General features: G+C 36.9%; 2 protein-coding genes across 2 annotated transcripts in view; one reads left to right on the forward strand and one right to left on the reverse strand.

The window, feature by feature from the left end:
* Positions 1 to 26,405, forward strand: part of LOC112053019 (uncharacterized) — a 146,940-nt gene that overhangs the window by 88,705 nt on the left and 31,830 nt on the right. The gene's annotated exons all lie outside the window — the stretch shown is intronic.
* On the reverse strand, positions 8,355 to 26,296 carry LOC112043003 (digestive cysteine proteinase 1). The gene is made up of 15 exons (XM_052888121.1): positions 26,201 to 26,296; positions 25,817 to 25,904; positions 23,132 to 23,237; positions 22,603 to 22,726; positions 21,614 to 21,749; positions 20,449 to 20,564; positions 19,917 to 20,031; positions 19,001 to 19,081; positions 18,110 to 18,231; positions 16,652 to 16,753; positions 14,108 to 14,234; positions 13,782 to 13,887; positions 12,553 to 12,642; positions 12,203 to 12,300; positions 8,355 to 10,714 (listed from the first exon to the last, which is right to left on the reverse strand). Exons 1-15 carry the CDS (start codon positions 26,262 to 26,264, stop codon positions 10,528 to 10,530), a joined length of 1,662 nt encoding a protein of 553 aa, XP_052744081.1. The 5' UTR covers positions 26,265 to 26,296; the 3' UTR covers positions 8,355 to 10,527.

The following is a 26,405-nucleotide window of genomic DNA, read 5'->3' on the forward strand; positions in this document are numbered from 1 at the left end:
TAGCGGGAGCGAAGCAATTTTTGACGGCCTCCGTGGCGCAGTGGTATGCGCGGTGGATTTACAAGACGGAGGTCCTGGGTTCGATCCCCAGCTGGGCCGATTGAGGTTTTCTTAATTGGTTCAGGTCTGGCTGGTGGGGGGCTTCGGCCGTGGCTAGTTACCACCCTACGGACAAAGACGTACCGCCAAGCGATTTAGCGTTCCGGTACGATGTCGTGTAGAAACCGATAGGGGTGTGGATTTTCATCCTCCCCCTAACAAGTTAGCCCGCTTCCGTCTTAGATTGTATCATCATTTATCAGCAGGTGAGATTGTAATCAAAGACTAACTTGTAAAAGAATTAAAAAAAAATGTTTTTAAACTAAGAACTCCAGTTGCTAAAAAAATTCGTCATTGTAGCATAGGTAACTCCTCCTCTTTGCATCGTATTCCTCATTACTGAGGGTCGTCACTCCTAACACAAGCTTGTTTCTTGGCGATATCGCGCCATGTGGTATTTCGCGACTTCCAGAGCTTCATGTACCTTGGTGCATAGCATAGGTACTAGAGCGAGAGAAAAGGTATTTTTTGAGTCCAAACCAAAGAAACTGATCTACTAAATAAATACTAAATGAAAATTATAAAGAGGTGGTATTGTTATTGTGGGGTTTTGTGGGGATATTTGAATCTAGTGAACCGATTTTGAAAATTTTACCACTACAAAGACACGTTATTTGTGAGTTTCATAGGCTATATTAAATCACCGCATTCTGACGGGAACGGAAAGTACGCAAGTGAAACCGCAAGGCATCGGCTAGTCAGCTAATAAAAAAAACTCTTTGTTCATGAATAAAATATCAAGAATTGCAAAAATTGTACATAATTATTATTAATAAAATCAATTGACAATTATTAATTATCAAAGTGCATATGTATAATGTAGAGTTTTTACTCCTTTACAGCTACTTAAAAAACGCTTAACTTGTAAAAATATACTTTTGTGAAAAATTCAACAAGTAGCTCAACAACAAACATCGCCGTAGGAAATTGAACAACGGCTACTGTCGGGAAAATAGGAAAAACGGCGGAAAACCGATTCATTCTTCGTTTACGTCCTTTCCACTTGTCAAAGAAACAGCATCCGAAGGAAGGAACTAGCCCGGTGAACGAAGAAAATAAGGAAAGAAAATGCAGTTTCTTCGTCTGTAGCGCAATAAAACATTAACAACATTATTAAACGTCGCTAGCTTGAAAGCAGGGGCGTAGCTACCGTCGTATCAGCCGTATCATTGATACGGGGCCCCCCGGACTATAGGGGCCCCTTACGTGTGAAAGTAAAAGTTATGGTCACTTCAGAAATCACAAAAGTCGAAAAAAACAATCTCTTTTTTTCCCCTGGTTAAGCGTGCGCCAAAAATTGTAAACATCCTACTTACGAGAAAGTTAAGTCACTATCATATTTATTTCAAGCAAGCATTTGTTATCGCCGCGTTGAATCTATTTACGGTACGGACGGCTTCAGTGTGTTCGTGCCGTTCGAGCCGTCCACATCTCTTGTTGTGTAATTCTTTATGGGTTACTTGGGATAGGCGGGGAGAGTGACTTGAGTGGAAAAGGGGAGTGCTTGTTAACAGTCAAAGGATCCTTTAACCCTACACACATCGTTCACAAGTGCGTGACTTCACTCAAGGTCGTTCTCTGCCATTCTAGGGTCTTATTTTGGTTACAGTTTGATTTATTAATAGTTTGATTTGTTAATTAAGTTATCCTGACAAATGTTGTGAATCATAACCTTTGTTCGACATTAGTTTTCTTTTTTTTATAATCACCTTTGAGTCAGCTAAAACATTTTTATTTCTTTTTGAGAAGTCTTTACCCTAACTAATTCCGATACAGGGCTCCGCCATGGCACGCTACGCCACTGCTTGGAAGGTTGACTTACAACGAAGGTGGCATACAAATGCATTAAGTAATACAAGGTAAAAGTTTGAAAACCGGCAGTCATTGATATAATATGGCGGCGAGTGAGTTATTTCATCGGTTAGCAAAATCTACGTTAATTATTGTGATAATTCACCGACATATTTGATTTTTTGCTTTTACTTTTATTTCAGAAATTATTTCCGTCATAATTTAATAAATGCCACCTTTTTGTTATCATCATTTGAATTTTAATACCCCAAAAAGTTACTTAATAATTTTTCAATTATTCACCTCTACTTAACTCCCATAAATTCCAATCCAAATCAAAGGTTAACCCCTCCAAAGTGTACGGTAGGTTCTACAAACACACAGACAGACTTAGTGGCCAAAGCTGTAACATCCGAGTCAGGTGTTAAAAATCCATTTTAATTAGGTACCTAATACAATAACTGAAAAAATTAAATATTATTAATTATTTTTTAAAAAAGCAACTTTAAGGTTTCATACCCGCTGCTCTTGGTAGAATCTGTAACAATGGTTGTTTGTTTATTTGGTCCCCTTATTACGAATTGAAATAATATTTTTGTGTTGGATAGCAAAAACGCAAATCTTGAAATAAATTATTATCGCGTCTGCTAGTTTTACATAAAGCTGTCGTATTTTTAAAAGGCGACGAAAAATCGGAAGTAACGTCTTGTTTGCTCGCTCCCGGCGAAAGCTTTTAGGGTTAATTTACAACGGTACCTTCAGGGAAACATTTATAGGGCACGTGACGTGTTCCGTGACGGTTTATGGGCGATACTTTCCGTGAACCCTTACCTTTATTTGTATCCCACGAGGGTAGTTCATAGAAATCTTAATAACGAGGCAATAGGAAAGGCGTTTCACTCCAGACTAGAGACAAGTGTCGACAATACCTGGATACGTAATACCTGGCTCTAGAGTCTAGACAATATTGTCGAGCGCTGAAACAAATGGCTCAGCGCTATATTTTTGTCAGTAGCCACGGCTAATTAGCAGGACTTTGAGCTAATTTGACCTATGGGACTCATAAGAAAGGCTCAGAGTCACACAGCGGGCAATGGAACGAGCTATGCCTCGGTGTGATCGAATCAGAAATGAGGAGGTCCGCAGAAGAATCAAAAGTCACCGGCATAGCTCAACGAGTCGCGAAGCTGAAGTGGCAATGGACGGGGCACATAGTTCGACGAACCGATGGACGTTGAGGTCCCAAGGCACTAAAATGGTGACCAGGTGAACTGACGACATCAAGCGAGTCGCAGGCATTCGCTGGATGCATGCGGCTCAGTATCGTGATGTTTGGAAGTCCAGTATAAAAGGCCAATGTCCTGTAGTGGACGTCCATCAGCTGATATGATGATGATTGTGTGCCAATTTAAAAAATATAAAATCCTAATATGAACTGGGATTCGAAACCCAACCCTTTCTATTGAAAGCTAGAGCATTACATACTGGATCAATGTGATTGTGAAACATAGTATAACAATAATTCTATAATAATCTTCTAGTTTCTGCGAAACCATAGAGGAGGAAACACTATCGTAAGTAAATCTACCCATTAATATAAACTAGGTATGGATTTAATTTCCCGCATGACTTCTCAATAATAATTAAGTATACAAAGCTTACCTCCACACTCCACAGAGTACGATAAATAATTAATATTATTGCAAAGCTGTTTGCAGATGAAGTCAATACACTTGCTTGTGTTTTTAATACCTCAGCTCACTGTGTTTGCCGTTAGGTTAGCATCGATCGAAGACTCGGATGTAGATAAAGCTAAACCAATTTTTCGTTATTTAACAGGTAACCATAGGCATTTTATATAAAATAGATATTACCTAAGTAATTTACCATTATGCGTACCTACTACTATCATCATTAGCAATTAACAACTCTTATTCAGCTCACTGTTTAGCACGAGTCTCCTCTCAGAATTAGAAAGGATAGGCTAATAGTCCACCACGCTGATGAATACTAAGGGGATACCAGCGACCTCTTGAAGCCAGCCTTTACTTCACTGCTCTGCTCCTATTGATCGTAGCGTGATGAAATGTATACTATAACCTGCCCAGGAGTATGAAGAATAATTGTACCAAGTTTCGTTAAAATCCGTTTTTGTTTCTATAACAAAAACGGATTTTAATAAAAAATATTTCAATAAAAAAGTTTTTGTTTCTATAACAAACATAGACCGACAAAAATTTCACTGATTGCATTTTTGGCATCAGCATCGATCACTAATCACCCCCTGATAGTTATTTTGAAAATATATTTCATATAGGTACAGAATCGATTTACCCACGCGTAAAAACGCGCGGAAAACTCGTAAAACGCGTTTTACCCACGTGGTTCCCGGTCTCATAGGAATACGGGGATTAAATTAGCCTTCCTCAATAAATGGGCTAGAAAGAATTTTTTAAATCGGACCAGTAGTTCCTGAGATTAGCGAGTTCATACAAACAAACTCTTCAGCTTTATAATATTAGTATAGTTATAGATAATTAAGTAAGTAGTAAAATATGTTAACATTGTATCTACCAGGTAATTCAAAACAACACTGCAAGTGGTGCAACATGAAGCCAGGGAAACACAAACCGTCCCGGAACTCGCAGCCGACTAAAGAAATAGATCTATTCGACATTCCCATATACGCCGCCATGACTCAAGAACGAGGGAATCTGGATAAACAAAGGCTATCTGATTTTATAGGCAAATATTTTTAAATTAAACTTTTTACTTTACTTATTGTATAGTTAAATGAAATTTAAATAAATTAAGACTAAGGATTAAAAGAATGATAAAATTTAAATTTTAAATAAATACCTACCTACTCATAATATAATTGTTTTTTTTTTATTTTTTACAAGTTAGCCCTTGACCACAATCTCAGCTGATAATGCAATCTATAAGATGGAAGTGGCCTTACTTGCTAGGAGGAGGATGAATATCTACACCCCTTTCGGTTTCTACATCGTACTGCTTGGCGGTATATCTTTGCCAGTAGGGTGGTAACGAAGCCGAAGTCTTCCACCAGCCAAACCTGGATCAATTAATAAAACCTCAATCAGCCCAGCCGGGGATCGAACCCAGGACCTCCGTCTTGTAAATCCACCGCGCATACAACTGCGCCACGGAGGCCGTCAAAAATTGTTCACCCATAGGCAAGGTTATACACCATACTTTAGCGCTGTTACCCCGCATATTACATAGTTTATTCAAAGTCAAAATTCATTTATTTCAATGAGACTTAGTTCACAAGTACTTTTGAAACGCAGGTAATGTTATTAGATAATGGTGATGGTGTGAAAATGATAAATAATTCAAGTCGAATACTTAAAATTAAAGTTTCAAAATTGTCATCATCTTTAACTGACTATTTAAACCAACTAGGCCTGAAATACCCACCACGACATATCGAGACGAGTGATACATTTGTCGACCAATAGCTGTGGAATCGTAAATATCGATAGCTCTCTCGTAACACCGCAATAAAAGAGAAAGCGTTATTTTAATTTCAGGGTTAATGGTCGATATTTATCTTAACAGTGCGTGTTGTCAATGATGCCTACGGATCTGAGACTTGATCGCTAACTATGGGCCTTATTAGAAGGCTCAAAGTCAATCAGTGGGCGATGGGGTGAAACTCCAGGAGTTTCTCTGCGTGATCGAATTAGAAAAGAGAAGATCCGCAGGCGATCCTCATTGACATAACTCAGCGAATCGCGTGGCAAGCAGGCCACGTAATTCGAAGAGCCGATGGAAGTTTGGGATCCTAAGACGCTGGAATGGCGACCCTGCACCGGAATGCGCAGTTTTGGACGACCCCCACTAGGTGGACCGAGGATATCATGCAAGTTGCAGGGAGCCGCTGGATGCTGGCGGCTAGAGACCGTTGTGCTTGGAGGTCAAGAGGCAACAACCTCGAACAAATTTTTTACTTTGACATTACAGTTTTTGAATTAATCAAAACCACTCCACTATTTCGTTAACAAGAATACTGAAATAATTAAAGTAATAAAAAAAAAATACGATAATGTCATAAAGTCTGAATTTTGTAATTTTAATTTAATGCTAAAATTCCTACAACCATCAATTTTAAATGTAAGCACACTCTAACAACATGATTCTGATATACAAAGTACTATATTTACTCATATTTTTCTATGTAAATCAAGCTACATATAGTTTTAAAATAATAGACGTAAATGATTTACCAGAACCAAAACTAGTCAGAGATCTTGGAAAGAAAACAAATGATTTCGCTGAATATAATATTCAAAGGTTTAAAGATCGAGATTACGATGAATTAATAAATGATATTCAAGAAAAATCATTAAAAAATGGATGGAATGGATTCAAAGGAGGTAAAATAGAAAACAATAAGTATAAAAATAAAATATTAGTAAAAAGGATCGTGCCCCATAGTGTTGCGCCGACTGGGCTAGAATATGACCACAAATTTGACACAGTTTATAAACCTTTGGTAAGAGTCCATAAAAAGAAATCCATAAACCAATTTTTCAAAGTCAAACCAAACCAATACGATACACCAAAGAAGGATACTAAACACAAAAGCATAATATTACTTTCACCTATAAATCATGAAGATAAAAATACCAAATTGAAATACAATTTAAATGATATACATTTATTGCGACCGTTCAAATCTAAACATAATTTAGATATGAAAAGAATCCAAAAAAATAATAATAAAATTATCAAATCTGCGGATTTATTAAAGCGTTTAAATAGTTTTAAGCACAACGCTGTGAAAAATGAGATACTTGAATTAGTGAAAACGATACAAAAAAAGGTTAATAAAATCAAATCGGAATCAAAAAGAATTAAAGCATACGAGAAAGTGATTAATGCAGTCAACTTAAGGTCACCGGCATTGCAAAAGTCGGGAGAGGACAATGATCCCTTGGCTCCAGGGAGAGGGATGATGCAAGAAGAGAAAGAAAAGAAGGAACCAGTAAAGAAGTGGATTCCTCACTACCCACCGTGGAATTATTGGACGGTAAGAACTGAGATAGTGTGTAAGAACTTCATTTGTATCCAAGTTTGTACTAATAGATTTAAGTTCATCAAAGTTTTTTACTCATGCAAGTAAATGTAAGCCCTTCGCTCGTACGTGTATGTATTCGCACGAGTTTTTTTAAATTTACGATTCGGTACAATTCTATGTTTTTAACGGACATTAAAAAAGCCTTCAAATATAGTATGAAGTTAAATTAAGGTCCACCAATGCCCAAAATTGAAAATGCAACACTGCTAAAGAAAACGTTGTGTTTTAAAAATGCTGTGTATTAACCTATACTTGGAAATGCATTTGTTGAACGCTTTTTTAACGCCGTTAACAAACTCTCGTGCGAATGGGGGCTTATAGAATAAAAACCTGTGACGCAGAAAATTACCATGTTCCAATCACATGGCACAGAAAATAACTTTGTTGCTAATTTCGTACAGTAGCTAATGGTTGTAATTAAAAATTGTTTTAAATATTTATGGCCAGGCATAGAATATCTACTTAGTTGTCATGAATCATACTAACTTGTTTTGTTTTTCAGTATAAGAAGACTATCCATGAAGATGAATGTCCCGGAACACAAGTCAAGATCGGAAACATGTGCATTTGGACTCCAGAACATTAACTATTTTAATATCTACCTATTTATATTTAAATACTTATCATTAATCATGTATTTACGATCATCTGACAGGGTTATTTTACCGAAATTACGTAATCTATACCTAATACAAAAATGAATCGCAAAAGGCGTTGGTAAGCGCATAACTCAACAACGCCTGGACCAATTTGGCCAATTCCTTGTTTTTAAATGTCCGTTGAAGTTCTAGGATGGTTTTTAGGGCGAGAAAAATTCGAATAATTGCCGGAAACACCATAAAAATTTTCTTTTTCCCATACAAATGTTTTCTAACTAAATCGTAGTCAATTTGAGCTTTATTGTTATTGTATAAAGTTCATATTACTAATAGAAAGCTAGGGGTAGGGTATGTTAGGATAGGGTAGGAGGTAGGGTAGGGTAAGAGTAGTGTAGGAAGAGTTGAAAGTTTACATCGAGTTTCACGCAAAGTCGCGGGCGTCTGCTAGTTAATCAATAAAAATTTACATGGTTATTTTATCAAAATAACGTTAATTAACGTCATTTCCTTGAAAGACATGGCTCTTTCAAATCATCTAAATGAGCAAAAACGTAAAATCCCTGGCACTTCTTGTAGTGGTGATGAGTTGAATGAAACTTTCAGGCCTTTAAATAAGTTTCCAATAATCATGTCATGATCGACAAAGATCGACAGCTATATAAGAACTATAATTATATATTGAGCGTATAAATCTTTAGACAAAATAATGAACACAAGATTAGACATAATTGCTTGGGAAGTTGACAAATAAAACAAAAATGTTCAAAAAATCTTTTATTGAGATTCGTAGATAAGTTTCACAGTATTGCTTATAACTTTAAAACATAATATTTTCTCTAGCATTGCGTAGTTAAAGTTAATACAAAAATAGTAAGCTTAAATACACATGCATGAATTACACCAAAAAGCTTTTCCGGTACATTTTCTACTGAAAACTAAAACTCAAGGCGAAATTACATTTTACTGATAAAATGTTACCTCATATCATACCTGTATGTTTAGATAAAATTCTGTATACTTACGTCGACGTAGATAAACTATCTCGGCTTATAGCCTTATAGTATATGGCACGTTGTTTCTTTTTCTACAAACGCAAACACCTCGAAAATTAAAAAAACTCAATGACATTTGCTATCGATAGATCACGTGATCAAGTTATCTATTATATTATAGTTTTCGAAGCGTTAGCGTTTGTAGAAAGGGATTCGACGTACCACTTGGCTATAGGCCCTGGTTCAATTCAATCACAGCCCAGCTTTCCCTGTTCATTTTATATTATTTTTGTCCGTTTAAATTGATATTATGGGATAATTTATTTTATAATCGATACCCCCCATCAATAATTTTTTCTATTAATTAATTTACACTAAAAAAACAGAAATACAAAACAATTGCTAACGATTACAAAATTCACAGTCCTGTTGATAAATAAACCATAAAATTACTTTTATAAGGTATTTCATTTATAGTTGTTATTAGTACTATATTTTGATCAAGGGATTATCACCTTTTGCGAGTAAAAACATATTGTCTATGGAACTTATACAAGCAATTTTTGTATTTTATAATATTTTTTAAAATATTATACAGCTACTGGAAATATGTTGGCACTCCGTTATACTTAAGAGAGCTAACGATTTGTATTTCATAAATATTCCGGCGTTTGTCTTTCATATTTTTAGCTAAAATCGACCATTTTAATCCAAAAATTAGCTCGAAATTATGAGATATTTTAATAAGTACATAAACACATAACATAAATAGTTATAATTAAACTATGGATAATATAGAGATGTTGAGACGTAAGGTATATTTAGTTTAAAATATTTTACCAGCGTTATTTTAATGACTGAATAACGGAATGCCAACATATTGTCTTTAAACCAGACTATAATTCAATCTACATAAAATAAAAAACTCTATAAATTGTCATGATATGTTAAACTCTGGACATTAAGATTACATGGTAAAAGTTACGATTCTGTCTAATTGACACCAAAATAATGATCTAAAAGACAGAAAATAAACGTCCTATTTATATAAAGGACATAACCAGTGTTTATGAATTAGAAGCGACTATGTTTCACTGAACAATTACTTGTATAGTCGGATGCTTTTATTATGGCGTTTCCGTGCGCGGCGCCTCAACCAAGCCAAAGTCGTCTCACGCGTCTTGATTACTTACATTAAGTATGTTTAGTATGTAGACCTGCGGCTTATTTCGGAGACGTCATAAAGATTGCGTCCGACTATACAAAGTAAGATACGGAACGAGCTCAGACCAATTACCATAGGACCTGCCTCACTAGACATTACTGTCAAAAATATATGATCACGATCTAACGTGCATAAACAAATTGTGTCTATAGAAACAATGTTTGATTTTGTTAAAATTACATGTGTATAACGTATAAAACTTACAGTTGTGTGAAGTGTAAGGACACAGATTTTTTTTTATTCTTGTTAAATATTTTCGATGTGTTTACCTCATCCCCCTCAAAAAATGACAGACTATAGGGTAGTTGACTGATATCAAATTTAATATAAATAATATTAATTTCTCATAGTACATGCAATTAGGGTCCGAAATACATTAATTTATAAGATTTCAAATTTTCCTAACGTCAAAAATGCTGTCGTCCATATACTAATATTTTTGTCAAACGTTCCGTTTGTACGGGATTTGTTAACAGTTGAAATTTAAACAATAATGGCCGACAGGCGTTTTGGCTCGTATAGTCAAAAACATATTTAAAAAATAAAATTTTCATGTAATCACGTCTCAAAAAAAAATAAGATATTTTTTCAATCTACTAGAAACAATAAAGAACAATTTAAGACAATTTAAATTTTGTTGGTGAATTTGGGTGCGATACAAGTCCAAAGGTAATTGGTCTGAGGAAACGAGCAGTTTCAATCTAGTATCCGTATGGTTTACATGAGCACGTAGGTGGGCGCCGCCTGCACGCCGCAGTTGTCGTCCCTGGTGGCCATGAGTACGTACCCGTCGTTGCCCCACATGTTGGACCACGAGTTCTTCACCAGCCAGTACTTCTGCCCCCTGAGGATGCCGTACCCGACCGCCAGCACGGCGTGGTCCAGCTCCTCAACTTGGTTCTTACTGGAAACAAAATGGCGAATATACCACCAAACTCTATATAGTTATTATTGAAAAGCGGTTGCAGGGAACTGATGGATACAGGCGACAAAAGACTGGTGAACGAAATGTAAAATAACTAAATCTGTTGCAATGAATAGATAAAATATTCTTTTATGTCAATCTTTATAAATATTTTTTCTCTTCTTCTCTCTCTCTCTCTTCAACCATAGTGTTGAGTCTACACATCACATCTACGTAAGTTATACAACCATAGTGTATAACACATCTACATGAGTTAAGCCCGTGAAGAGCCGTGATAGCCCAGTGGATATGACCTCTGCCTCCGATTCCGAAGGGTGTGGATTCGAATCCGGTCCGCGGCATGCACCTCCAACTTTTCAGTTGTGTGCATTTTAAGAAATTAAATATCACGTGTCTCAATCGGTGAAGGAAAACATCGTGAGGAAACCTGCATACCAGAGAATTATCTTAATTATCTGCGTATGTGAAGTCTACCAATCCGCATTGAGCCAGCGTGGTGGACTATTGGCCTTACCCCTCTTATTCTGAGAGGAGAATAGAGCTCAGCAGTGAGCCGAATATGGGTTGACGACGACGATGAGTTATACAACCAATGAATAACGCATCTACATGAGTTATACAACCATAGTATATAACACATCTACATGAGTTATACAACCATAGTGTATAACGCATCTATATGAGTTATACAACCATAGTATATAACACATCTACATGAGTTATACAACCATAGTGTATAACGCATCTATATGAGTTATACAACCATAGTATATAACACATCTACATGAGTTATACAACCATAGTGTATAACGCATCTATATGAGTTATACAACCATAGTATATAACACATCTACATGAGTTATACAACCATAGTGTATAACACATCAACATGAGTTATACAACCATAGTGTATAACGCATGTACATGAGTTATACAACCATACTGTATAACACATCTACATGTATTATACAACCATAGTGTATAACACATCTACATGTATTATACAACCATAGTGTATAACACATCTACATGAGTTATACAACCATAGTGTATAACATATGAACATGAAGTATACAACCATAGTGTATAACACATCAACATGAGTTATACAACCATAGTGTATAACGCATGTACATGAGTTATACAACCATACTGTATAACACATCTACATGTATTATACAACCATAGTGTATAACACATCTACATGTATTATACAACCATAGTGTATAACACATCTACATGAGTTATACAACCATAGTGTATAACATATAAACATGAGGTATACAACCATAGTGCATAACACATCTACATGAGTTATACAACCATAGTATGTAACACATGAACATGAGTTATACAACCATAGTGTATAACGCATCTACATGAGTTATACAACCATAGTCATATCACCGACCATTTGATGGGGCAGCGCTATCCCATCGTGTAAAGCCAGCATTATAGCGCACTTACCATTTGGGTTCGTAGTAGACACCGTTGGAATAGAAACTGAAGCTTTTGTGGGACGCGTCGATCGCCACCGATATTGGGCCGTATTTGAAGATGGCGAACTGTCAACAAAGCATGTATCTATTAGAATCTTCTTTCCCTGGTCTATGAGGGCGTGGGATCTTACAATTTTAATAACGCAACTGTGTATCAACGCTCGCCAGACATCAGAGGTTCGATATCCGCCTGCTGGATTATCGTCGAACCTTCTTTCAACAGTCATTCCGACTAATTGGGAGAGTAATTTTTTTTTATTGGATATTTTTGACATTAAAAAAAAGATTTACAAATAATTTTTATAAAATAAGACTCACCCGCAAAGAGTTCTCGTTCTTGGCGGTGACGTTCACCCAGCCCTTCATTGACGTCACCAGCGTGACGTTGTCAATGTGACAGTAGCCGTCCTGGAATACAAAATGTCATCCACAATACATCACCGTACACCATTTTTGAAATTTCGTTCGAAAAAAATGAAAATTCGAAATGTAGTGGATGTCAAAAAATTAAAGTTTTTCAATCAAAAAATGATTTCATCCAACACAGCAGAAAGAACCAATCTATTTTTACTTATTTTATTTAGAAAACTCCCAATCTCGTACGAAACCACTACGAAGCCACATGAATTTCGTTCATTTCGTGGAACCCTGCTTGCAAATTGTGAACCCTCGTTTTTTTGTCACGACTACGTAAACTCCCGAGGATCCCTGGGGTCCACCAGGACAATTTTGGGAATCATTGGTCGAACACAACAGGCCCAGAGCAATACTTTGCTGGCCATGTAAGGAACACGTCCTAGAAAGTGCCTCCCTGCGTTAGCCTAACGTAAAAAGCTCTACTACTGTAGGAATAACCGAGTCCAGAAATGCGAGTGAAACAATTTAAATGTACAATGCCTGTAATCTTCCTAGGTCATGGTTCATGATCCATGGTGCGCACGGAATATGTTACCGAAACTGACAATTAATGATGCTCAACAACGCACCTGTCCCAAGTAGCCCCAGTAATCCTTCTCGGTGAGTGGGTCATGCACCGTGATCTACTAGTACGCACGGAATATGTTACCGAAACTGACAATTAATGATGCTCAACAACGCACCTGTCCCAAGTAGCCCCAGTAATCCTTCTCGGTGAGTGGGTCATGCACCGTGATCTACTAGTACGCACGGAATATGTTACCGAAACTGACAATTAATGATGCTCAACAACGCACCTGTCCCAAGTAGCCCCAGTAATCCTCCTCGGTGGGCAGGCCGTGCTTCATGATCCACTGGTACGCACGGAATATGTTACCGAAACTGACAATTGATCTTCAACACCGCACCTGTCCCAAGTAGCCCCCGTAGTCCTCCTCGGTGGGCAGGCCGTGCTTCATGATCCACTGGTACGCACGGAATATGTTACCGAAACTGACAATTGATCCTCAACACCGCACGTGTCCCAATTAGCCCCCGTAGTCCTCCTCGGTGGGCAGGCCATGCTTCATGATCCACTGGTACGCACGGAATATGTTACCGAAACTGACAATTGATCCTCAACACCGCACCTGTCCCAAGTAGCCCCCGTAGTCCTCCTCGGTGGGCAGGCCGTGCTTCATGATCCACTGGTACGCGCGGAAGTCTTCGCCACCGTCGCACCCGTTGTTGCCGAATCTGACAAATTCAAATATATCATTACTTTTTTACAATTCCGAGAAATAACTAATTCGAGAGATCGTAATTCCCACTACACTCTTGAAATCCACTACCAGCACAGACTTTCGATTTCAGAAGAGAAGTGAGGAAAACGTGTTTTAAAGGCACCCACCACTCTGCCGAACGACCAGCACGAGCCGCACACTGACCGGTCGGTGGTCACGTTTGTGTCACTCACCCCCACGAGCAGTCGACGAGCGCCTGCTGGCTGAGGCGCACGAGGTGGCCGCCGTTGTGCAGGAACAGCGCGCCCTCCACCGCGCCCACCGTGCCGAACGACCAGCACGAGCCGCACACTGACTGATCTGTGGTCACCAATTCAAATATAATAGACACCAATAAATCCCTCCCTCGGAACTCGTCTTTAATATGTTAAAGCCCGCAAAACTTAGAGAACACCAATAGCTCTACGGTAATGGAAATTTCGTAATCATAGTCCTGCTCGGCGAGCAGGCCTTGCTCCATGATCCACTGGTACATACGAAAGTTTTTGCCAAAACTGAGGTTTGATCGTCAACAATACGCCTGTCGTAAGTAACCCCCATAGTAATCATTCCAAGGCATTACTTGGTGAGGATTTGGTGCTTAATGATCCAGGAAATCTTTGCCGCTATCGCACCCAAAAATTTACAGAGCCCCAATAACAACCAATACCACGATAATGTAAAAGGGAATGCCAATCCCCGGCCCAGGCCTACCCTAAACCACCCGGCAATTTACTTATATCTAAAAAATCTCGATAATTCTCCTTTAATAATGAAATCATTGCTGTATCAAAGAAAGTTTGCTATATCGTTTTACAATTTTTAATTTGTCCACAACGGGGACAAGCTAAGATTGTTGACCATACAGCCTGCGTTTTACGATATTTTTTGAAGACTTTGATTGGTTTGCTTGTTCGTTTTCTTGTTTATTAAGCTTAATGGTAACAGAAAAAATAATACAGGTTTAAATGTTACTTCACCGTTTTGGTTCATCGGCGAAAATTTTGCCCTAGAAGATGAGATGAGAGTGATGAAAAAACTGTTTTTTCTTCAACATACTTTTATTAAGCCAGTTAATAACCAGATCCTTATTTATACATCATATTATTATCTCCATATATTATACGGGGGTAGGTATACCTGGACTCCCTGGGCCGACGTTGTATGTGCCGGTAGGCATTCCCCCTTCGTTAACTAAGAACAGCGCCAAACTCCTGACCATCTAACCGAGTTATTGACTGATTTATTGACTGTTTATTGGTCTAAACTAAACTCGCTTAACCTCAACCCTCAAAAAACTAAACTTTTAATCCTATGTACTAAAAAGACAATTAGTAAAATAGAGAATTTTAAACCCACAATTAAAATAAAAAACGACATGGTAGAAAGAGTTTATGAAGCGCGCAATTTAGGAGTAGTATTCGATTCGAACCTACATTTTGAGACACACATAAGAAGCGTAGTTCGAAACTGCTTTTACAGACTGAAAATTCTATACAAAATGCGTCCTTATCTGAGCAGTGATGTAAGGATACGTTTATGTGAAGCTCTGATTCTTTCTAAATTAAATTATGCAGACACGGTTTATGGGCCGTGTCTCCTTGCAAGGTCTGCAAAATTAGTTCAGAGGGTTCAGAACGCTTGTGCCAGATTTTGTTTTGCAATCGCACCTCGCTCCCATGTAAGCCCACATATAATTGACGCAGGTATGCTAAATATGGAATCTCGTCGTAAACTCCACTTAGCTACAATGTTATTTGGGGTAATAAAGACACAAAAACCAGCTTATTTACGTTCAAAAATACAATGGGCCCATGAAAACCGTAAGCGTGGGGCGAGAGGTGCCCTCCGTATTTTGATTCCCTACCATAAAAGTGCGCATACCGAGGATCATTTAAGTTTTCGGCTAGTAAAATCTGGAACGATCTGCCGCCTCCTGCACGTAATCTTATTTCAATAACAGCATTCAAGCATGCTATTAAAAAGTACTTGCTGGACCGACAAAAACAACTCTATTAATGGCCGAATATCAATATGAGATAAAATAGGCACGAAGAATAAAAAAAAAAAAAGAATATATATTTGTAACCCTAGACGACCTACTATTTCACCATTTTGTATTAAGCTGTCTCATTTTAATAATATGCCTACCATATACTCTTAATTTATAAATAGTTTGGATGACTCTTGACTTATACTATGTTTTTTATTTTTCCTTTCATTTGTATTATTTCTGTATTTGTGTATTTTATTATTTGCTTTTTTATTTTATTTTTCTCTTTTATAACTGTTTCCCTGTCGAGTCGTGACGCCACCAAGGTTCATGCCTGCGATCAAATCAGCGTTGCAGTTGCAAACACTGCAGCACCATGCTGAGGCAGCGACCTTTTCAGCTGAGATAAATATATATATATATTTAAATATAAACTGTATTAGGTAGACTATACGTACAGAGAATAAATTGAATGGAATAACATAGAGGCTGCACATCGGGAGGCACTATTTGCCCAGAAGTGCAGTCGTGTTTTTTGTTTAGTTATAATTATCTTAATTTTTAAGTTAATTTAGTTTTAACTATTTCTGTCCAGTCTTAAGCTGAATAAATGAGTTTTATTATTATTATTATTATTTAACTCCACAAAACCATAATTACTAAGACTACAAAACTTCAATACATTTTTATTTTATCAATAATTAATAATAATAGTACAGGTTGACGTATGAAAGTAGTAAATTACCTTTGACAGGAGTGACAGCACCGAACAGTCGCCAGTCGTGCTCGGCGGGCACCTTGTCACTCATCTCCTCTAGCGCCCTCGCGCTGTGAGGGAACGGCAGACCTGGACGTAAATATTTAATTTCATTAAGTTTTAATTCCCCTGCTCAATACATAAAAATACTCAAAATAAATGTAAACTGAACCATGTTGAACTAACCCCTCAACATGGAGTAGAAAATAAGTATATAGTTGCGAATTGCAAAAATTACCACGAATCCTACATACGAAATCGAAAATAAAAAATATAAATAAACAAATAAATGGTTGTTCGACGCCAAGACCCACAAAGGGTAGCGCCGAAGGAAGAGGTAATATTTAATTCAACTCTCTCGTTGCAATCGTGGGGCTATGAAGTACTGAGATACTACTTTTCACTGAAAATATCTTGACAGAGAGAACTCGGTCTGATATTTTCAGTGAAAATATTTAGCCCAGTTAGAAAAAAGTTGGTTACACCCTGTCCTACAAATAATATGCCACAGTTATTATATTTTATATATTAAATCGTTTCAGCGTCAAACATTATCGGATGATAATGTTTGTAGTAGCTCATTAAAGCTATAAGGAGAAAGCCTGGCACAGAATAGCAGCCTCAATGTGCCAACTCAACTTCATCTGTGCACTCCACATCAGTTGTTGGGTGGGTTCACAGTCTAGACCCCTCGAATAACTGACCCCCCCTTTGTTAGTGGAAGCTACCTCCGTTAGTATGTTAATCATCATCATCTTAGCAGCCGATGGACGTCCACTGCAAGACATAGGCATATTGACGATTCTGAGCCACCTGCATTCAGCGAATCCTTGCGACTCGCTTGATGTCGTCAGTCCACCTGGTGGGAGGTCACCAACACTGTGCTTTCTAGTGCGGGGTCGCCATTCTAGCACCTTGGGACCCCAACGTCCAACGACTCTTCGAGTAATTGAGCTATGCCGGTAACTTATAGCTAGCGGACGCCCTCGACTTCGTCCGCGTGGAATTCAGTTTTTAACAAATTTCACGAAAACCATGAATTTTTCAGCCTATGTATTAATTCCGGGTATTATCTATCTTAGTTTTGAATTTCAGCCAAATCGGTTCAGTAGCGTTAAAGAGTAACAAACATCCATACAAACTTTCGCGTTTATAATATTAGTAGGATAGTAGGAAGTAGGATCTTTAAGGGCATGTAATGCGTAGGGAGGAAAGTCATATTACTGGAAAAATGTTGAATGTGCAAATGGAAGGACGTAAGAGGAGAGGAAGACCAAAGGAGTGATGGCTGCATTTTGTGAAAGAGGACATGTGTGTAAAGGAAGTGGATGATGAGTTGACGAGTAATAGAGACGAATGGAAAAGATTGACATATTTTTAGTGGGTTATGGGAAAGGAGATGTTGTAGGAAGTAGAATCTTTAGTATGTTAATGACACAATCGTACCCTGGTTGGGTCCAGAGTAGCGACGGCCCCTCAGCGCTGCCAGCTCGTCATCCGTGCGGTCTGCCAAGTGGTTCACTGCCAGAGTAAACCCACGATGCGCGCGGTTGTTGGAGTGGATGTAGCTGTTGTTATAAAGCCTTATATTAACCCCCGACGCATAAAGAAGGGTGTTTTTAGTTTGACGTGTCTTTCTGTCTGTCAGTCTGTCTGTGGCACCTTAGCTCCTGAACGGAGGAAGCGATTTCAATTTAGATTTTATGAAAGATGACATATGTGGTAGTGTTTTTAGACATGTTTGATAAAAATCGGTTAAGCCGTTCAAAAGTTCAGGAGGTTGAAAGTAGGGAAGAACGTTTGCAAATTTACTCGAGTAGGATCTCAGATGAATGCGCAATGAAAGAGAATACTGATGACTTGATCGAGAGTGTAATTAATAATTTCATGACCTTCAGAGGTTTTTAAAAATTTTCAATTTTATGTTATTTCCACATCAATTTACATTTCAAACGTTTGTTATGTGTTAGTTTAAATTAATATTATATCTATATATTCTAATTTTAGTATAGTTGGTTATCTTCTTGTTATGTGGATCCCGTTTGGGTGAAGGCCTCCTCGCCCAAATTTGTTAATGACGTCATCAGTCCACCTTTTTGATGGTCTGCTGACTCTTCTTTTTCCAGTTTGTGGCTTTAATGGTCCATCTATTGTCTTTGATTCTCGATGTATGCCTTGCCCATTGCCATTTCAATTTTAGAATTTAACTCGAGCTAAGTTAAAATAACTAAATAAGCAAATCGAAAAAGAGGAGTAAAAAGGTGTTTTAAAATAAATTAGTCAATCAGAAAATGAAGACACAAAATAATAGTTATGTTGATATAGTTGAACACTTACCGCAGATTTTGTCTGAAAATGTTGGATCTTTTGGCGTGTTCGACGTCTGAGGCGTACTGCCTGTTGTGCTTCTGTTTGAATCTGAAACAAATTCATATTGACATTACCAAAATAAATATACGAGTATAGCAGTCGACCAAACCAGACTTAAGCTACTTTATAGCGTCAATAGCTCAAAGGTAAGAGCCGTTGGACTCATCACTGAGGGATGGTGGTTGTACCTACTCCTAATACAGTCTTTTCTGACTAATTGAAGGGAAATGCCCATATTGGTCCTATTTAAAAATATATAAAAGATATGGCAAATATTCTTTAAAAAAAAATTCAGAAACATTACAAATTCATTCATTGTTATTGTCATTATCACCAAGGAACCGTGATAGCGCTGCCTTTAATTCGGAGGTTTGAATCCGGTCTGGACAATTCAAACTTTTCAGTTATGTGAAATTAAATATCAAGAAAAACATTGTGAGGAATCCAGCATACCTGAGAATTTTCTTATTATTTTAAGTGTTAGCCAAATCCACATTGGGTCAGAGTGGTGGACTATTAGCCTAAGCTCATCTTATTTTGAAAGGAGACTCGTGGTCGACAATGAGACGAATATGGTTGAATGATAATGAAGGAAGGTAATAAAGATAAAGAGCTCCGTAAAAATACCTTTTTGTGTAGTAAAATGGTGAAAAAAAAAGAGCAAAAACTTCTAGTTTAGTTTAAGATACGAGTATTTACCAAATCTAAGCTCATTTTTCTCAGAAAACAGACAGTTTTGTATGTGAATTTTGGTGCAATACTGGTCTACTACATAGTAATTCTCTCTAAGAGGGCGCTACTAACACTGTGTTTTCCGGCGTGGGGTCGTCATTCCAGCACCCTCGGCTCTTTAGACCCTGGATTTCTGATAATGACGATGTACCTGTCAAACTCCTCGTGTACGTGAGCATCGTGTATGGGGTGAACGAACTCCTTCATGGGGTTGAAGGTGGCGAAGTGGCGCGAGCCGGGGCCAGGGAAGGATGTGCACTGGAAACCTGCCGAGCGATCACAATAGGGTATAGTTGACTCATATCAATCAATATAATTTCTAAATAATAAATATTAATTTCACATAGGCATGTACTATGGGTATGGATATTTCTACTTTTCGAAGCGTTAGCGATCTCAAGGAAAAAAAAAACTTCATAAAACACAATAGCAGACAGCAAAAACACACAAATAGTCTTGCCAAATTGCTAATCACGCTTGGTAAGACTAAAAGGCTAAACTAATGCACTATGGATGAATGAATTGTATGGTGGACAGTAATACCCAAAAAAAGGACCAGAACACGAAGAGTTGCCTAATGGATTAAAAAACTGGAAATATTCTCTGCTATGAAAAATTCAGTTTACTCTGACAAAAACTGAATACAAAAAAAATTATAACAGTAAATAAACTGTTGTACTTACTGGGGTCAATCTTGAACACATCCTGGTCAATGTCATCCACATTGTAGTCCCTGTAGTCAATGTAGTAGTGGTCATAGTGCGAGCCTAGTAGAGAGTTGAATCCCTTCATTTCATACCTGGGGATTGAACCAAAACATTACAACAATACTTCTGTACCACCTATCTCTTATTCAAAAGTGGATGCACAATCAGTGACCCAAAAACATCCCCACTCAATGAGTGCTAAACACAAATTCTTGGTCCCACAAGTCACAAATTAAACCTTAAACTACCTTAAGGTTGCATTTGCTCTGAATTTGGGATTTTATTGTATATTGGACTATATTTAAAGGTCTTTAGATACAATTTTCTTTATCAATAATTCAAAAAGTAGTCTGTAGGAGGAATCTCTGGATCTACTGAAACAATTTTGAAAATTCTTTTACCACTAGGTAGCCACGTTATTTGTGAGTATCATAGGCTATATTTTATCCCCGAATCTGAGAATTGTATCTATACTAATATTATAAAGAGGTAAAGTTTGCGGTGTTGTAGAAAGATAATCTCGGGATTAGCTGATACTAATTTGAAAATTCTTTTACCATTTTTTTTTTCGATTGATTGATTGATTGTTTCCCGTGAAGAATAGCTTTCTCAAAGTAACGCCTGCTTTATACTTTTAACTCTAATTTTAAGTTTTCGACCAATTATTACTCATTAACTAATAATATTATTACGGTTTCGAAAGTACAGTAATTGAAATAAATGAATATGCAGTTTCCAAAAGTACACATGTCAGACATTCTGTAAATCTCACAAATGTAAAATATCTAATGACATATTTCGATTACATTTAAAATAAATAATTTTAGTAATTTTCGAAGGCTAATTAACATCATATTAGGTTTCTTTGCGTGATCGAATCAGAAATGAGGAGATCCGCAGACAAACCAAAATCACTGACACAGCTCAATACACGGGGCACATAGTTCGAAGAGCCGGTGGACGTTGGGGTCCCAAGTGAATTAACACCAAATTGTAACACAATAGTTACTTTTAGAAATTATACACTGGTTTGGATAACAATATTTTTTTTTTAAATCCTGGACTTTTCGAAATTGATTCAAATGAATTTTGACATTGACAGAGTTATAAATTCTTCTATAATGTGTAATGTGTATGCTACCTGATAGGTATGGGTATGGGGTCCCCGCGCAAGCTCTTCTTGTACTTGACCCACATGGTGTACTTGTTGATCTTGTCGCCGACGGTCTGCACCATGCGCCACTTGGCCGCGTCCGCGTCCTGCATCGTCTCCGTGTCTGCAAACGTTACAACGGCACTTCTAATTATCATTTCCAGGAAAACTGTGAGTTTGTTACCAGGAAAACTGTGAGTATGTTTCCAGGAAAACTGTGAGTTAGTTTTCAGGAAAACTGTGATTCTGTTTGATGTCGATTATTTTGCTTTAAACCGATCTAAATGTGGTTTTCAGTTTAAAGCAAAAACTCGGACGTCCTATAGTTCGACGTATTTTGTTTACTAAGAAATCACGAAATGGACAGGGTTTTTGATATTTGAATAAAAAAATTAATTAAACAAATAAAAAAACCCAACTGCATAAAGTATAAAAAAACTGAAAAGAAAATAAACAAGCTCAGTCCAGAAGTGTAGAAAGCAATTAGAAAACAGTGGGGCCTATTAAATAATGTAGAAGAAAATCATTCTATCCAATACCTAAAGTCCCGACTGTTTGCTAATACATATTGGGTACATATTGCAATATAAGAAGAAAAAATTTTTTTCACCTCGAGTCTACAGCGTCACAGTCGTCTTGTTATTTTTTTTAGTTTCACCTATCTAAGAACACTTGGGTTATTGAGACAAATCTAACGATATTCTAATTACGTAAATCCGTTCAGTGGTTTGGAAGATATGAATTAATAAAGAATATTACATACATACATACATACAAGATTCGCGCGAAAAACATAACCCTTCTTGCAGTCGGGTAAAAATTAGATAAAAGACGAAATTTTTTTATTCCAAGTACTACGAAATTAATATTGTTTAAGTACCTATATTAAATTTGATATGAGCCAACTACCCATTGCGTAGAATGAAGCTTTAAATCGCCTGTGCCTGTTAAGGTAGTCTCCTCAATGGATCACTCACCAACATATTTGAAGTCGGTCATGTCAGGCAGTACTGTCTGGATATTGATGCTCTCATCCTTGGTGCCATTGACCTGAAGACAAGTGTCTTGATTCTGCACCTTCTCAGTCGTCACTGGAGCGATCTGATGAACAGGAACCATTATTTTTGTGTGCAAACCATTATCGAGAGAAAAGAAGAAAATCCCAATGAAAATAAGTAAAACAGGCAGTAAAGGCCTGTTTCACCACCTTTTAATACCTCATTCACATTAACATAAAGTATAAAAATTTAAGAATTGACGAAATTACGTTTAGACCATCTTCATCATCTTTTTTGCGTATTTCCCTTGCTTCTTCCATTCTCATCAATTCTGTCATATAAATTCATCAGTTTAGGGTACTCTTGACCTGGAATTGGTACAGGAATGTTCACCTTGGGCTTCCTTTTTCTACCAATTCCTTTACTATTTAAATTTTAAGTTTATTACAGATTTATTAATAGACAATTAATAAATCTGTAATAAACTTAAAATCCAGCCTTATTGTACCTTGATAGAAGTGCCGGAGTCAGGGTAGACAGATGCCGACAGCTGGTATGTCTTGACCATCGCACCATAGTAGTCGATGCGGGATTTGCCATTCTTGCTGTCGAACCTGAGGAAAAAAACACCAATCATAATATCTATATATCTATATGGGACGAATATCTTAGCAATCCATGGATTCACCGTGCGGGTGCCGGGTCCATCGCGTGGTAGAGAGAAAAACACCAAGCAAAGTCCAGGACTTGTGACTACTGGATATAGGGTTAAGGAATTTCTTAATCTATTAATATTATAAATGCGAAAGTAAGTCTGTCTGTCTGTTACCTTTTCACGGCCAAGCGGCTGAACCAATCAAGATGAATTTTGGTATAATGGTAAGTGGGACCTTGGAGCAAAACGTAGGGTACCTTTTGAACCTAAAATAAAAATAGAAGGGGGTTGAATAGGGGTTAAAAGTTTGTATTTAAAGTCCTTCATTTTTAGAGTTACAATTTTAAAAATTTGTTCATAAATCATAAAAAAAATATATGTATAATGTAATTCATGAATTTTTAAAATTTAACCCCTAAAGTGGTGAAATAGGGGTTGAATGTTTACATTGATTTCCACGTGGACTAAGTCGCGAGCGTCCGCTAGTATTAAATAATTGTTAATTGATATAAAAAAAGATGTAGTGACTAAAATCGAGAAAGGTATAAGGGCATGTAAAGATGATGAATGAAAGATGATTAACAAAATGGAAATTTATAAGGCGAGAGTGAATGGAAATTTTAGAAGTGACAGTCCAATACAAACGTGCCTGGACCTTAACAAAAAAAAAACAAAAAAAATTCACAAGGATGGGAGGTGAAACCGCAGGGTAAAACTAGTCTACTATGCACGCCTCATTTGTGGCAAAACATGTTTCTACTATTAACTATTTATTGTATGTTGTTACTCATGTTTTTTAAATAAATAAATATTTATAATTATAAATAAAACAATATTTTCAGAGCATGAGGTCACTCCAGTATGAAGTCGTTATAATGAACTTTATCTACCAAGAGGTCAAGTGGCCAGAGATAATTCTGTTTATACTTATATTGGCTGGTTAATGCTTTGTTTAATATTACACTATGTTAACCTAGTTTATATTGTTTTTTATAGGATACTGCTGACCGGTCATGCATTGTTGTAGCTTATAAATTATTTCTAGCAATTATATTATTATTAAATTACTATTATTGAAATTAAGTTGGTGGTAGAAGGGTCAAAATTAGTTTTTTCATTGAAAAAATAAACTATTTTAGTTTCCCATAAAAATCTATACTAAAATTATAAAGAGTTAAAGTTTCTGTGTGTAGAGCCCTGATAGCCCAGTGGAAATGCCTTCTGCCACCGATGACGAAGGGCGTTGGTTCGAATCCGGTCTGGGCAATTCCCCTCCAACTTTTCAGTTATGTGCGTTTTAAGAAATTAAATATGTGACGTGTCTCATACAGTGAAGAAAAATATCGTGAGGAAACCTGCATACCTCCCTAATCCCTCTCATTCTGAGGAGGCTCGTGCTTAGCAGTAAGCCAAATATGGGTTGATGATGATGAAAGTTTGTGAGATTGTAGGGGTAATCTCTGGACTTCATGAACCAATTCTGAAGACTCTGTTATCAATAGAAAGCCACATTATTTGTGAGTGTTATAGGCTATATTTTATCCCTGTATTCCCACGGGAACGGAACTACGCGGGCGATACCGCGGGGCGTCTACTAGTTTCTAACAAAATTATACATATCCAGCATACTGAATACAATAATTATAAATAGAAAACATTATGAGTAACAATACAATCCCTGTATCAGCAATTTAATACCAATACCTACAAATAATTACTGTAAACACAAACTAAGCATAAGTTGACTCATCCTATTATTATTTTGTTTTTATTACAATCAAATACTACCTCATATGTTCAGTGGTGTTATAGGCCAGCAGTGACGTGATAGTCCGGTGGATATGATCTCTTCCTTTGAATCAAAAGGCGTAGGTTGGAATTCGGTCTGGGGCAAGCACCTCAAGTTGTCAGTTATGTGCATTTTAAGAAATTAAACTTAACATGTCTCAAACGGTGAAGGAAATGGTGGACTAAGGCCTAACACCTCTCATTTTGAGAAAATACTCATGCTCTACAGTGAGCCAAATATTTTTTTTTTGAGCCAAATACAGAAATTATGTTCTCTGCTATAAGGAGTGGAGGAGACATCCATGGCACTGAAGTGGGCCACTAAAAAAACTGATAATTGAACTTTGTCTAAATTTGGCATATTAAAATATTCTTGAAGTTGTACTAGAGCTCTTTGTGACTGAAATCATCCTTGGAAGTAAGGCTACTGAGATTATTTCTGCAGCCAAGCAACATTGATGTTTCTAATCTGAAGGGAAACTAATGTAATTAAAAAAATTAACTAACTAGTAAACTTAACAGTCCCAAAAGCAAGGCCTACCACCATCAGCTGTATCAGCGATATGGGTGTAAGGCTAGACGCCCATAAAGTGTATTAGCATAAAATTAGTAAAAACTCTATTTAACTATATCTGTTAAAGGCGAGGGTGTTTCATGCATCTTCTTGTTCCATTAAATGTTATTAAAAGACTAATTGAATAAAAATAGACTAATTTCTGGACTGAACATAAACTGAATTTAAATTCTTACCAGGCGTAGAATGGTTCGTGAAGCTCCGCATACGGAATATTTAATATTCCCTTGACCGTATACACGTCACTCCATTGCGGTGGCGATTCTAACAAAAAAAGAAGGTATTCAAATATAAAAATGTCTTCATTTTCAATTACTCTAAGATTTTTAACATTATGCTTCAATACCTACTGAAATTTGACTGAATTCGACACTTTTTTCTACATACTTCCAAATACAACAAACCTATGTACCGGTCTACAAAACGAAGGCATTGCAGCATTACCTACTGTAATTAGGTATAATGAAAAAATAAATGACAAATAGATTTTACTGGTAAAAACATTCAAATAAGATTGACGAAATGTTTACATTGTAGTTATTGCGCTTCAAATTTCTTACCTTTGTCGACGTGAAACCCTAGGCTTGACCCGATAAAAACACATAGCAAGGCGTAAATAAACATTTTGAACGAGCACCACCTTCTACCGCTCGAATCAGAAGAATGACAATGACAATGACAAAAGTGACAAAACAAATCGAAGAAAAATAAAACTAAGAAAATGACAAAGTGACAACTGACAACTGAAAATGATGAGTGTTGTGC

Source organism: Bicyclus anynana, chromosome 2 (assembly GCF_947172395.1).
Source record: "Bicyclus anynana chromosome 2, ilBicAnyn1.1, whole genome shotgun sequence".
Taxonomy (NCBI): domain Eukaryota; kingdom Metazoa; phylum Arthropoda; class Insecta; order Lepidoptera; family Nymphalidae; genus Bicyclus; species Bicyclus anynana.

Coding starts and splice junctions, on each gene's coding strand:
- LOC112043003 (XM_052888121.1), bottom strand. CDS start 26,264: ATGTTTATTTACGCCTTGCTATGTGTTTTTATCGGGTCAAGCCTAGGG. Junction 22,727..23,131: donor ACTCCGGCACTTCTATCAAG/GTACAATAAGGC, acceptor CCTGTTCATCAG/ATCGCTCCAGTGACGACTGA. Junction 14,235..16,651: donor TGCTGTCACTCCTGTCAAAG/GTAATTTACTAC, acceptor TGGTGACCACAG/ATCAGTCAGTGTGCGGCTCG.